Below are 15,733 nucleotides of genomic sequence, written 5' to 3' on the forward strand. Positions count from 1 at the left end.
AATGTCTTAATGCTTTACTGGAGAGCTAACAGGCATCTGCCAGTGCATGGCACAGGGACTGGCTTTTTCTCATCCACTTGGTGGGAACCAGCCATATAGCAGTGGGAGGTTTGGATCACTTATTATTCTGTCTGAGCAGGTTCACATGGACACCATCCAAGTTCCCTTTTTATTTACTTCTTTATATAAAAATAAAAAATGTGTCCCTTTGCCGAGCTTAGCTACACACGTAGCAGTGCCAGTAATTTTTATGCGAAGCATGTGGGTATTTGAGGAAAAAACGGGAGTGTATTTTTAGGCTAAACATCTGCACCGACTTAAGGTCCACAGCTGTTCTTAGTAAAGATGGCCCGAAAACAGGGTTGTTCCATGAAATGGGTGCCTTTTGGACATGCAAACTTTTTAGAAATTAACTTTTAGAATATCTCTTCTTTCAACATTCAGTTGCATGGAGGATATGTTTAGCCAACAAAAAAACACCTTTTCCCATCTCTGGCATTGAAATCCTATGAACTAAGAGCATTTTATCTGCACTTGTACCACACTGACCATGTTTACATGAGCACAGTATTCCGGATAGTAGCTCATATCCCGCTTAAGGTCTTATTCGGGATAAGCTGTTTATATGCACCTTTGATATCCCGCTCACGAGCATCCCTGTATCCATGAATAAACAGAATATTTCTAATTTTAAATTCATATGGAATAGAAACTGAAATCTGGACACTGATTGTAGGCCTATTTCACATGTAGCCTAATATAATATTAACTCCTGCAGAATTATGCATTTCTTGAAGTAAAATTATACAACAAATGTACATTTTGTTTTGGGAACAGGAGTGGAGAAGTACGATTTCTTTCTTTCAGCATCTCTTGAAAATGTGAATATGCGTGTAACGTGTTATCTTTGACACTCTAATGCAAGCAGACAGTGTTTCAACCACATAAAATATGCACCCAAGCCAACTGAAATCTTATCAGAAACGTGTTTCATCATTTTCTCAGCTTTTAATTTCCTTAAAACCGGTCAAACTGATGACATTTTGACATTTTTCACGGGAACCATCTTTCCACTGTTTTGGAATTATTGTGTTTTCTCCCCGGTCCTTAATTGAAACTGAAGTTAACTAGATTACGAATGCATTCATTCTATCGACGTAAGACATTACTTTTGGGAGCACTACTTTATTTAGTTTTCTAGGCCAGGGCAACAAGTTATGACAGAAGAGAAGCTGCATGTATCTAACTATAGTTTACAAACAAATGGCATAGCAAATGTTGGAAATGGAAATTATAAGCAGAAACCTGTCTAAATTAGATGTGAAAGTAATCTAAGCCATTAGCCTATATGGTCCAGTAAAGTGTATCAGCAAAATAAATTATGGAATTATTATGGTGGATCGAACTGTACAGGTATAGCCTACTTTAAGTGATTTTGATTTGACATTCAGATGAAAACATCATCACACAACACCTATGATATGCAAAACCGAGCACGCACAGACCTCAAAAAACAACAAAACGGGATTGGTTGACATGCCATAGTATTCCATCTAAGATCATCTTATCCAGGTTTCTCATAACTGCGATACAAGCTTTTTTGTTTTATTGTAAATGGGATATGATGTTTATATGTGTCAACTCAAAAGCAGAATATTTGAGTATTCCGAATAATAATGGGGAATTGGTTACATGTAAAAGGTGGTCACTGTCTGTCAACCCTGTTACGGACACCGATGTAACTGCAAACATTTTCTCATTGATCAAGTATCCCTTGTACAAATAAACTCACATATAATATCAAACTCATGAAGTTACCTTTGGGCCTCTAACAGGGTTGACAATAATGGGGTTTATGTAAAGATCGGCATTACTCCTTATGTGGTGAAGAGCATGTTGATCATGAAATTAGGAACTATACTTATGTTCCACACATAATGAAAGTTAAATCAAATTCAAGTTTTCCTACCATTAATTGAGCGAACAGGGTTGACGGGTTGAGCTCGACCACCTCAGTGAAAGATGAGAAAATAATTATAAATAGACCAGAACGAGAGCGAAGACTTACTAATTTTTCCACCATGCTGTTCAGAAGACCCAAACGATGTCACCTGTTGTGAATAATTTAACTTGGTGGAATGGTCCATTATTTTAAAGGGGTAAATTGTTTGCATAACAGTCTTGGCCTTAAAATGAGCGACAGACGTAAATTAATCACTAATATCACATGACATCTTCCTAGAAGTGACACAGGGTTGACGGAGGGACATGTCAAAAGGCACATCAGCAAACCTTTATTCAATTCTCCATGTGGTCTATATTAAAGTGCACTTCATGTAATATAACAGGCTTTTCAAATGCAATATTGGTGCATAATTTCTACTTGAAATATCAAATGGACTCAAGGCCCCCATTTCGTGGAACGACCCACAGCTGCTGTGTCATAAATCCAGACTCGGTGTTATATATTGGCACTGCAATATATTAGCTAAATATAGGTGAGTGCGTAGGATATGAAATGTACTTTTCCTTTTTTGTTTACTTACTGGGCATATATACAGTGAGCTCAAAGTATTGGGACAGTGACAATGTTGTTGTTTTGACTCATTTTGAAATGATGAAGTGCAGCCTGTCAGCTTTAATCTGAGGGTATTTTCATCCATATCGTGTGAACCGAAATTACAACACTTTTTGTACATAATCTCCCCATTTTAGGGGACCAAAAGTATTGGGACAAATTCACTTATGTGTATTAAATTAGTTAAAAGTGATGTATTTGGTCCAATATTCATAGCACGCAATGACTACATCAAGCTTGTTGATTGCATTTGCTGTTTTTGGTTGTTTTTAATATTATTTTGTGCCCAATAGAAATAAATGGAAAATAAAGTATTGTCATTTTGGAGATACTTTTATTTTAAATAAGAATAGAATGTTTCTAAACACTTCTATATTAATGTGGTTTATACCATGATTATGGGTAATCATGAATGAATCGTGAATAATGATGAGTGAGAAAGTCACAGATGCACAAATATCATACCACCAAGACATGCTAACCTCTCACCATTACAATAACAGGGGAGGTTAGAAACTTTCTCACTTATCATTATTCACAATTCATTCAGGATTATCTGTGATTAAGGAGCATCATCATTAATGTAGAAGTGTACTTAACTTTTTACTCCTTTAATACACACAAGTGAATTTGTCCCAATACTTTTGGGGGACTATGTACAAAAAGTGTAATAATTTCTAAACCTTTTACCCAATATAGATAGATTTATATATGGATAGATACAAAGTATGTGGATACCCCTTCAAATTAGTGGATTCAGCTATTTCAGCCAAACCCATTGCTGACAGGTATATAAAATTGAGCACACAGCCATGCAATCTCCATAGACAAGCATTGCCAGTAGAATGGCCTTACCGAAGAGCTCAGTGAATTTCACTGTGGCAACTTCATAGGATGCCCCCTTTCCAACAAGTCAGTTGGTCCAAATTTTGCCCTGCTTGAGCGGAACTGGTCATCTGTAAGTGCTGGTATTGTGAATTGGAAACGTCTAGGAGTAACAACAACTCAGCCACGAAATGGTAGGCCACACAAGATCACAGAACGGGACTGCCAAGTGCTGAAGTGTGTAATGCGTAAATATCGTCTCTGCAACACTCACTACTGAGTTCCAAACTGCCTCTGGAAGCAACAACAGCACAAGAACTGTTCGTCGGCAGCTTCATGAAATGGGTTTCCATGGCCAAGCAGCCGCACACAAGCTTAATATCACCATGCACAATGCCAAACGTCAGCTGGAGTGGTGTAAAACTCGCCACCGTTAGACTGGAGCAGTGGAAACGCGTTCTCTGGAGTGATGAATCACGCTACACCATCTGACGAATCTGGGTTTGGCGGATTCCAGGAGAACGCTGCCTGCCCCAAAGCATAGTGCCAACTGTAAAGTTTGGTGGAGGAGGAATATTGGTCATGGTTTGGGCTAGGCCTCTTGCTTTAAGAGAAATCAGCATACAATGATATTCTAGACAATTCTGTGACTCCAACTTTGTGGCAACACTTTGGGGAAGGCCCCTGTTTCAGCATGACGATGCCCCTGTGCACAAAGCGAGGTCCATACAGAAATGGTTTGTCGAGATCGGTGTGGAAGAACTTGACTGGCCTGCACAGAGCCCTGACCTCAACCCCATCCAACACCTCTGGGATAAATTGGAACGCTGACTGCGAACCAGGCCTGATCGCCCAACATCAGTGCCCGACCTCACTAATGCTCTTGTGGCTGAATGGAAGCAAGTCCCCGCAGCAATGTTCCAACATCTAGTGGAAAGCCTTCCCAGAAGAGTGGAGGCTGTTATAGCAGCAAATGGGGGACCAGCTCCATATTAATGCATACAGCTGCTGTCCACATACTTTTGGTCATGTAGTGTGTATAGATAGAAGTTTACTTTTGAGAAATATATATATATATATATATATATATATATATATATATACACACACAGACAGACAGTAAACTTCAATCGATGTTCCTCAGTGCAGGTCAAGTAAAAAAAAAAAGGAAAGGTTGAATAATTAGAAATATTGACCCACGTGATTCATGGGTTTGAGCGTGCTCAATAATGAGTGTGCACGGACCACTGGAGTTCTAAACTGACCAATCCAAATCTCCCCAGCTAAGGTTGACATTGAGTAAAGCTATAAAAAAGCAATTCACTTTTGCAGTTTTAGTAACATGAGATCACCCATTAATCCATTCCACCTGCAATTTGATATCGCCTTGACATTGCACCAGTTTTTGAATGTGTGGTTTTGCTTGGGCAACTCTACCTGCCATGGAACATTTTATTTGATCTCTCTTGGATGTGTGCTCACGTTCAGGGGATTGCCCATCATTTAATTGATACAAACATATGTGTTTATGTATGCGTCTTTTTCAACATTTCCCGTCACCCAGCACCTTTGACCTTTCTCTGACCTTTCACCTTTGCTTGCTGTGATACACGTCATTTGCTGTGCTACTAACATACTTTTTTATTATTACTTTGATCCTCTAACTTGCTTGGATTTGGTTTTTTATTCCTTTGTTTATTCTCAATGAATCTTTCAAACTTGCGTTTTTGTATTTATGACCTATTTCTATCTCTTTTTTCTCTCTCCCTTTCCCTTCTTCTCTCCCACCTCCCCTTCTGTCCTTGTCCTGTCTTCACGTGTGATGTTGGGCACTATGTGGACCATAACATTTGTCATACACACTATTTTGTTGTGTTTTTTGGTGTAAAATTGTATTTTCCAATTTTTTGCTGTGGATATCTCTGAACAATCTTTGGTGTGTTTTGGCCTCAGCTACCCTTGGTTCCTCGTGTGTGACGTACACTCTGGCATCTCTCATGCTCTCCACGCTGACTGTGTTCTTGCTCTCATAAACTGTGTCTCGCTCAATGAGAGAGGATAGCTTGGCCTTTCAAATCTCGGCCAGACCCCTTTGTTTTCTATGCCTTTTGACCCTTGTGCAGACACACACACAAGATGAAGAATCAAGATATCAGTTTCATGTTAAATGGTTAAAATTGGGTGCTTGATACTTATATCATTCTGAATGTTTAAATTTTTTATCATCAATGTTTATTTTGCATAATGAAAAAAATATGGATTTGAATAAGGCAGCATTGTTTGTGAAAAAGTTGTCATACCACAGAATGGAATTGAGTCCGATTGGGGGAAAAAAGCTGTGCCTACCTTATGTGTATCTGGATACAAGCTTAAATTGTCATTGTTCCCATTATACATAAAAGGGAAGGCACACGTTTCAGAGGAATTTTGTATTGGTTAAGATTGGTCATGAAGATTAAGACATCTCAAGTTTTTGATGTCTTCTTTTCATAGTCACAAGGCTCATTTCGAAAGGGATGGCTATATGAAAGACAAGCTACTGCCTTGTCTCTTTGACGGTCATTCAAATCATGTTTTGTGTACATAATCTTTTCAAAAGTTCTATACTAAATATAGGCTGTTCTTTTGGTTGTTTCTTTTTGCTCTTCTTTTACCTGAAAACAGAAAATGCTTAACATTTATGCTACAGCTGTTTAATACAAATCTATCAGTCATTTTCAGTAATGTGAAATAATTATATTATATGACACATTTTTGTAAGTACATACCAGTGTGTTTCCATGCTGTAATCATTGTAGGTTTTAAGAAGATATGATAAAATAGTGTTAACTTTTTTCGACATAATAATGGCTAGAGCTCTAGACTTACATTCTGAAATGCAAGCGTGTGACACAGTGCTGAATTATGTTGACTGTTCATCCTCAGAAATGCCAAGGTTGTTTTATCCCATATCTTGTGCTTGTCTGAAGCTTTAACAAAGTGTCTTATATTGTGGCGGCCCATTCTGGGGTTGTAAACTAAGGTTTGGACTGTACCTAAAGCCTGGCTGCACTTAAAACACCCTGCCATGGGAAAGAATGATAGATGTCCTTTGTTCAAAACTCAGATTAGCATTTTGTGATGAGTCTTCTCGCAGTTTTGGTCTCCCCCACCATTTTAAATTGACTCGGAAGGTAATAAAGTGATGCACCGGGAGTTTGGCTCCTGGATTCGCATGTGCCAATCCCATTGTTTGGTTCTTCTTTCATACAAGCAAGTGCCACTCCTCAGAAGCATCCGTCAAGTTTTCATAGGCGACTGCCGGTTGAGATGGAGTTTGATAGTTGTGACTTTTATGATATCAAGTAGGAAGAGCTAACTGTCATGAGATAACAAGCACAATATGTGCGTAGTTTAGAGCCTCTGTGGGTACCCATATGTTCACTTTTTTAATCCATGCAGTACCTTATAAGCTTAACCATACTGTACTACTGTGCTTCCTACAATTGGAGTCAGACCCAGAGGGCAAAACTGGTTGCAATGATGTCGGGCCAACGTCCTTGGTGACATACATGGTCAGGTTGCATACTGACTGTAAAAGGACCAGTGACCATATTACAACCAAAATATGTTGTCTTTTCCAGGCATTCTGATGCCATAAAATATGTCTTAACTTTGCTCCAATTTGACCAGAAAACCAGTTTACAACCAGAAAACAACAACATTATGGCATCCAATGCAAAATGTTGCACGCTGGGTAGGACACTGATGCTTCATACGGTAATGACTATTATCTCTTGGAGAATATTTTTCAATTGGCTTTATTGACTGTGTTTCTGTCCTACTTCCTGTATTCTGTTTGTTATCTGCAAGATATGAAAAAGGTGCGGCAAAATATATTTTATGCTCCTTGTTGACACAGCATGGCTCTGTTTCTCCATTTCCGAGAAAGCTTTGTGAGCCGGCCCCTTCGGTGTTAAAATGTGTGATGTGATTTATCGCACTTAAGATGCAGCGGGAAAACAAGAATTGTCGCCCTGCCCTGCAGGTAGATGCTTTCTCCCACTCTTAGCAACAGCAGTAAATAAAGAGCTGCCGGTCGGAGCTATTGCCGCCACAGAGGTTGACTCAACTTTATAGACTTTCAGAGAATATGACCAATCAATGTGAGAGGAAATAACAATTGGCCGCTCTGCTGTACTCTGCCTCTCTTTAGAGGTCTTATGCCTTACAGCTAATTGCTGCTCACTGTAGCTTGGAGCTAAGCCAGCGATTTGCCAGGACTTTGTTTAAGAGTTGTTCCCCAGCACTGCAGCAGTCACTGAAAAGTATTTTCCTATCAGCTCCCTGGTGCATGGTATTAATAATTCAGCTGCCCTCCAATGCATTAGCTTTACCCATATGAGGGGTATAATTAAGCAATAAGGCCCGAGGAGGTGTGGTATATGGCCAAAATACCACAGCTAAGGGCTGTTCTTAAGCACACTGCAACGCGGAGTGCCTGTACACAGCCCTTAGCCGTGGTATATTGGTCATATACCACAAACCCCAGAGGTGCCTTATTGCTATTATAAACTGGTTATCAACATAATTAGAGCAATAAAAATCCATGTTTTGTCATACCCATGGTATACGGTCTGATATACTGCGGCTGTCAGACAATCAGCATTCAGGGCTCGAAACACCCAGTTTTAATGAGGGTTATATCAACAACTGTAATTTAAAGCCGTTTCATCACAGGTATCCATTTTGGCTCAAATCTGGTGAGTCACTTAGATGATGACCTTTTTGACCATTTACTATCATTTCCCAGATTAGATTTTGATATGATTTGAAAGTTCCATTTGCAACGTACAGTATTAGTATATACTGCATGGTGCAGTATATACTAATACTGTACCATTTTTTACTTACTGTTATCATCCCTCTCTATCCTTAATGTAGACTGGTGAAATGATAGAATAGCTTTCTATATTTGCCTCCAACCAAACCGTATGCAGTCAACAACATTATTTCAAAGAAGTGACAGATATAATACACTCCGGTCTGACAATACGATTACATTATACAAATACATCAATCAAGTGTGTGTGAATTTGTGTTTCTGCCATACAAGTATCCTCCCTCTCAAGGTACCAGTGTATATAGAGTGGATTTGCATAAAGATGCACATCCTCTCTGTGCAGCCGAGTCTCAATCAGTGTCCTTACACACATTTGTAAGCCAGTGATACTGGAGCCCAAACGTCGGCTACTGTTTGCCAAAATCACTGTGTGTGTTACAGTAAGATAAGACCCAGGCATCCTGGTCGTTTGGAGGGAACGCTGGAATACGAGACGGAGCAAAAATCTCAACACATTTCAATGGGAATGAGCACTTTGCTGATTTATAAAAAAAAATTAAATGAAAGACTTCCTACTCGTGCATTTCATTGAACTCAGAAAGGGAACAATGTCAATGAAATTACATGATGGTTCATATCACCCCAATAAATGCCTACCTTGAAGCCTACCCTGTTTGATAAGTGATGGTTTTCCAGTAAATCATATAATTATTCAAGTACATTTTGTTGCATTGATTCTACTGTGAGTACTGTGTGGTGTATGAGTCTGACATTTAGACATCCTGATATTCTCAATATGACAAGAGCAAAGAGTAAGTCCAAATCGAGGATTGCCTATGTGTTGCTTTAATTCAGAATATAAATTGTCTCATATTTAACACCTAACAGAGCTAACAAAAACTGGAATTGAATTTTGTTCTGTCATCATAATTCTATCTAACTTGTTTGTCATGTGTAGATCATTATGTGTCAAGTCAACCATACTCCAAATGCTCTTATTTGATTTGAGTTAAGTTTTAGATTATTCTGTTTGATCAAATCTACGATCTCTTTGTGTGTCTGTTTACCTAATGCAAATTAGCTGCAAATGATTTCCAAATTTGATTGTGTGAGATTGATTTGACACAAAGCATAGTAATAATTGTTTGGTGAAACATTCATCTGTTTAACAGTTTTGTGGTTGGGTTACAAGCTCATATTAATTCTGTTCATGATCATGTGTGGTTTGGGTGTGTGTCGAAGGCAGAGTATTAACAGTGTGGATACATGGTCATCCATTGTAGTGGAGAGATACATACAGTGCCTTCAGAAAGTATTTATGCCCTTGACTTAATAACCACATTTTGGTGAGTTACAGCCTGAATTCAAAATGGATTAAATGTATATTATTTCTCACTCATCTACACACAATATCCCATAATGACAAAGTGAAAACATGTTTTTTTAAATGTTTGCAAATTTATTGAAAATGAAATACAGAAATATCTCATTTACATAAGTATTCACACCCCTGAGTCAATACTTTCTAGAAGCACCTTTGGCAGCAATTACAGCTGTGATACTTTCTGGGTAGGTCTCTAAGAGCTTATTTGTATTCTGTACAGGCTTCCTTCTTTTCAATCTGTCAATTGGGTTAGTATTGTGAAGGAACTACAAAGTTGTTGATCAACCTTAGTTTTCTCCTATCACAGCCAATAAACTCTAACTGTTTAAAAGTCACCATTTGGCCTCATGGTGAAATCCTTAAGCGGTTTCCTTCCTCTCCGGTAACTGAGTTAGGAAGGACGCCTGTGTTTTTGTAGTGACTGGGTGTATTGATACACCAACCAAAGTGTAATTAATAACTTCACCATGCTCAAATGGATATTTGTTTGCTTTTTTATTTTTACCCATCTAATAAGTGCCCTTCTTTGTGAGATATTAGACAACCTCCCTGGTCTTTGTGATTGAATCTGTGTTTGAAATTCACTGCTCGACTGAGAGACCTTAGATAATGTTATGTGTGAGGTACAGAGATGAGGTAGTCATTCAGAAATCATGTTTAACAATATTATAGCACACAGTGAGACCATGCAAATTATTATGTTATTTGTAAGCACATTTTTACTCCTGAACTTAATTAGGCTTGCCATAACAAAGGAGTTGATTACTTATTGACTCTCGACATTTCAGCTTTTCATTTTTTATTAATTTGTAAACATTTCTAAAAACATAATTCCACTTTGACAGAAAATCTAAATTTAATACATTTTAAATTCAGGCTGAAACACAACAAAATGTGGAAAAAGTCAAGTGGTGTGACTATTGTAGATTCTTATTAATATTGTAGTATTTTACATAGTCCTGGATATTCATTTTCTGGTAAGTACTGTTGCTTGTGTGTATGTTTGCTTCATGAAAACACAATCCATTGCCTTTGTTTTGTGCCCTTCTTATAGGCTTTATTTCCGCATTGTTTATTTGTTTGTAGTATTCATCTATGTAAAAGAGATTTAAACATATTTGCATAATGTTTGATTGATTTTACTGTCTTTCCACTGCCTTTTGCTTTGTCTTACAACTGTCAACAATAATGAGAGTGGGTAAGCGACAGTCCCATATGGGGTCATAAAGGCATATAGACCCGTATAGGCAGTGATGATAAGACAAGCATCTTTATTTAATGAACCAGGTGCTCCAATGGTTGACCGTTTTATGATTTTTGATTGATGCCCCATTAGACTTCCTTCATGTTCTGATGTTTAGATTTGATTAGTGTAGGATGTCGTGATGGGCATGTCTGGTGTGTGACCCTAATATGGGTAATCTATTTATCTGCTCGCCTCTTAATATAGTACCTTAGATGGCTGATACATGCCCTGTGTCTAACATTAACTTGGATAGTAACTGACCGTTGTTTATTGGTTGAATGCAACTAATGCAATCCGTTGTGTATTCTCTTGGCCCAAGTGTGTCTTTTTTGATAATCTGATTATCAACCTATTTTTAGAGTCTTAACAGATCAAAATTTGTTTTGTTTTTTCTGTATAGCATCACTCTGATGTATTTTTAGGAGAATATGTCATGATTTGGCCCAGAGCCTGTTCAAAGAACAACAACACACTTGACGCCTGGAGAGAAGCAGTCTGACAGTATGAAGTTATGGATGACAGGGTGGAGATTAATATTGACTCTAATGCAGCGTTTCTCTGTCTCTATCTCGTCCTCTCTCTCCAACGTTCTCTTTAACTCCCTCTCTCCCCGTTTCTCTTCCTCCCTCTAACTTTCTCTCCAACCCTCTCTAACTTTCTCTCCACTCTTTCGGTCTCCCTTACGCTCTCTCTCTCTTCCTCCCTTCGTCCTTCCCTCTCCTTCCTTCCAGACACTATGGATAGCGGCTCAGGCCTAGGCACGGGGGCCATCGTGGGGATCCTCATTGTGGTCTTTGTGCTTCTGCTGGTGGGCGTCGACGTCACCTGCTACTTCCTCAACAAGTGCGGCCTCGTCATGTGCATTGCCGTCAACTTCTGCGGCAAGTCCGGACCCGGAGCCAAGAGCAAGGACCTCGAGGAGGGCAAGGCGGCGTTCACGTGAGTCTCTCTTCTTATCTGCTCCCTGGCTGCCTTCCTCTTCTCTCTGAAGTGCTGTATGCAATTTAAGTGTCCTGTTCATCCAGCATCCCACAGTAGCTGCTCTCAGACAACGGACCACAGTTTGACAGTGCAGCAGTGCAGGGTTTTTAAAACAAAAATTACTCACTACAATGTGCTTGCACTGTACCAGCATTTATTTAAAATACGTTTTCCCATTACAGGAAGGATGAGTCCAAGGGGCCCATTGTGGAGGTGAGGACGGAGGAGGAGCGCACTCCTAACCATGAAGGGGGGGGGCCCACAGAGCCTAACGAGACCACCCCTCTGACTGAGCCTGAGTGAGTACTCCAGCAATGGCTGTGGGTAGACACCCTGCTCTGGGGTTGCCCTACACTGGCAAACCAATACTAATCGTGCAATATGTCTATGCATAAGACATACTTCTTATTCCATAATGACAGCAGTTGAGTGTTTTGATCATGTGTTTGCTGACATATTGGCTAAACTAATTGATCAAATAATGGGAGAATGGAATATCAAAACCTGATACTGAAGATGTGATCGGATGTTTGTTGTTTACACTGATGGTAGCAAAAATAGTTGTTGTACTAACAGCCTCAAACATTTAATAACTTTGACCCTAAACCCTTAAGCACCTGATTTTGATTTAATTTGCTTTAGTTTGCTTAAGATAGTGTCTGTGTCTATACCTCACTCCACTTTAACATTTTGAATCTCTAGTTCTTTTCTTTATCACTGCATGTAGCACTCACTCAGGATGTCTGTTTGTGCCTTGGCCTCACCCCCTACCCCTCCCTGCTCTCTTTTTCCCCTCACTCTCTTGCGGCTCGATGGCTCTTCTCTTTCCTGCTTTCCTCTCTTCACAGGCCCGCTGCTGACACTACCGCCACGGTGGTGGACTTGCTCCCTTCTGTCGCCACTAACTCTGAACCTGTCACTGAGAGCTTTAGCACAACCCAGAACAGCCCAGCTAGCGAGAGCACCACTCTCACTTCCAGCGCAGCTGGCCCAACCCCTGTCCCGGCTGAGTCCAAAACTGCCCCCAAAACCTCCCCTAAAAGCACTCCTGCCCCCATCCCCCAGTCCAGCACGCCCAAACCTAGCACCCCCGCCCCCCAGCGTGCCGCCCAATCCGACGTGGCTCCCCTCGTTGACCTAAGCGAGGCTCCTAAAGCCACACCCTCGTCCGACCCCAAGCCCCCCACCCCCACAGCCCCATCCTCGAAGCCAGTCAAGGTCCCCTCCAACCCCCCCTCTGCCACAGCCGATGCCGCACCACAGAGCCAGCCCGAGTCTGTCCAAAGCCCCTCCGCCACCAGCAGTCAGAATAAGGACTTACAGATAGACGGCCTGGCCAAGGATGTGTTTGATGCCCCAAGCAAAGGCTCCAAGGCCCCAGCAGACTCCACTGCTGCACCCGCCCAGGACGAGTATGACCCCCCCTCCTCCTAGTCTGTTTTACTGTGTCTGTCCTCACTCACCCTCTATCACCACCTCCTACTGTGTTCTGTTCTCATAGTGATGGGCTCTCGCTCTCTCTCTCTCTCACTCACTCACTCACTCACTCACTCACTCACATCAGAAGTTTTACCAAATCTGATAGATACGACGGAATTATGGTCCTGATATTACTGCCACAATCATCTTCTGCGATTGTTATCTCCTGAAAACAATGTTTCTTCGCAACAGTACAAAGCCATTTCGATCAGCACGGTATGAAAGGGCTTTGTTCTCGGCGGAAGCTCGTACATTTCAGTCTTCTCTCAGGCAAACCCTAAGGATGATCAGGCGAGCTCTGTAGAGCGGTATTCCAGGAGCTTGCTCCGATTACACCCTCTCGCTTGTCCCATGCTTTTCACCCATAACACCCCAAACAAAAAACAGAGATCAGTGATGAATGTCAGGACTTAATGTATCCGTTCGTGGCAACGGAGCTCTCGTCATCGGCATGATGACTCTTGAACGGACAGATATATCTTCATAAGTCTAGCGGGTCTGATGCATCTCCTCCTCCCCGGCCTCCACAGTGATTTGTTTGCCACACGACAACCGACCAGTCTTGTCAGGCATCTTACAGGCTTACTAGATTCCTGAGCTTGTCCACTGAGGACACCTTCTTCCTCTCCTGGAGGTAGAATAGTCTCCTCCGCAGGCTGTGCTACAGAATACTGATCCCTCTGTACATTCAAAGGACTAGTGTTAACAAGGCTGGCATGGTCTATGTGGACGGTCCTTAGATGGTACTTTTATTTGACTTAGCTGTCCGACTTGTTTGAAAGACAGCCCTGTAGGCTGGCTTCGAAGGCCACTCCTCAGAGGTTGACCTTGGACACCCTCGGATCATCAATGTTTGAAAGCCCATTGGGCTCTTGCTTTTCCCATTTGGTTCCCCTCAGCCAAAACACAGGCACTTAGTTAATATGCATTCTGGCTGTGGCGGGCATGCATAAACACCAGCCTCTTTGGTACCCGGGGCCTTTACCATGGCAGAGTCTCCCCTGCCGAACTTGGCTGCAAACATGGATGTCCACGGGGCATGAACAGGAATGGGGACTATTCAAATATTTACAAGACACTTTTGTTTCTTCCTCCCCCTTCTCTTTTCGTTTCTCAACGGTTTGTTCGTCCCCCCTTCCTCACCTCCCTTTGCTGCCTTTGAGTATTGGAATCACGCTTCTATGTCTGCTGCTGTCAGCTCTGAGCCCAGGGCCCCATGTGCGAACTGCTTTAATCAGTACAGAAAGCAAACAGAGCCGCTACACTCTCCCATCTCAGAATGGAGGACTGTTTATATTTTACCAAGGCAGAATGAAACTGCGGGACTGCAGGATGATTTGGCCCCCCACAGCATGCGTACACACACACACACACACACACACACAAGCTCTCCCCTCCAGCTGACATACACACAGCTCTCCCCTCCAGCTGACATGCACACACACACACACACACACACAGCTCTCCCCTCCAGCTGATATGCACACACACACACAGACACACAGCTCTCCCCTCCAGCTGACATGTAGCTACAGTAAAGTGCAGCTGGCAGATGTAACTGCTCCTCCACATCTGGGTGCTAACAAACAGACAACTACTCGGTTCCTCTGTTTTCATCCATTATATCGTTATATTGGACAGATATCGAGTTCCACTGGGATTTATCTTCCTTGCCTCCCAATATTATCCACACCAGGGTTCCCATAGCAACAGGGGCAGAGTTCACCCTCCAGCCAGCCAGCCAGTCCAGACCAGGCTGGCCTAGTTTCCCTTGCCCTGGCTAAGGCCAGGCTGCTTAACAGACCCTGTCATCAATGATCACGGTTTCAATGGCAGTTTGTCCTCCAGGCAATAACAACACTACACTTTTATAGCTATCCAAGGCCGTTACCCTAATTAGCTACATTTATGTCACCTTAGCAGGATTCGTGGAGAAAAGCCTTTCAGGCTCCCAGTTTATCTTCATTGTCTAGCACAGGGATGGACAACTCCAGTCCTCGGGGGCCTGATTGGTGTCACACTTTTTCTACATCCTTAGCAAACACAGCTGATTAATCAAATTGCATTCTAAACTGAAAATCATGATTAGGTGATTATTGGAGTCAGGTGTGTTAGCTGGGATTGGGTCAAAACTGTGACACCAATCAGGCCCTCGAGGACTGGAATTGCCCACCCCTGGTCTAGTAGCTAATTTGCCCGACTTGCTATTTGTTTAGGTGGTTGTTTTCCTACACCAACTTTATTTTTGTCCCTGTTGATACTACTCCTGTGCTACTCTCTAAAGCCAAGGTCAGTCAGTGCTGAGATCAATGACTTCCTCCGGCAGCCAACCTGGTCATTTTATCAGGACGCTACAATGACACGTTCAACCGCAAGGCGATACAGCACCAGACGTCTGACAGGGAACGCTACCCCTGA

At 41.6% G+C, this 15,733-nt stretch overlaps 1 protein-coding gene across 14 annotated transcripts in view; it reads left to right on the plus strand.

The window, feature by feature from the left end:
- Positions 1-15,733, plus strand: part of ncam1a (neural cell adhesion molecule 1a) — a 320,103-nt gene that overhangs the window by 299,315 nt on the left and 5,055 nt on the right. For 8 of the 14 annotated variants that reach the window (XM_045693503.1, XM_045693504.1, XM_045693507.1 and 5 more), the window contains 3 exons: positions 11,587-11,794; positions 12,019-12,135; positions 12,685-13,248. In XM_045693503.1, coding sequence (XP_045549459.1) covers positions 11,587-11,794; positions 12,019-12,135; positions 12,685-13,248 — 889 coding nt within the window. Of the gene's footprint in view, positions 1-5,356; positions 6,632-11,586; positions 11,795-12,018; positions 12,136-12,684; positions 13,249-15,733 lie in introns of those variants that run through there. The other 6 variants (XM_045693510.1, XM_045693511.1, XM_045693512.1 and 3 more) reach the window with 2 other exon arrangements.

Source organism: Salmo salar, chromosome ssa13 (genome assembly GCF_905237065.1).
Source record: "Salmo salar chromosome ssa13, Ssal_v3.1, whole genome shotgun sequence".
In the NCBI taxonomy this organism is placed as follows: domain Eukaryota; kingdom Metazoa; phylum Chordata; class Actinopteri; order Salmoniformes; family Salmonidae; genus Salmo; species Salmo salar.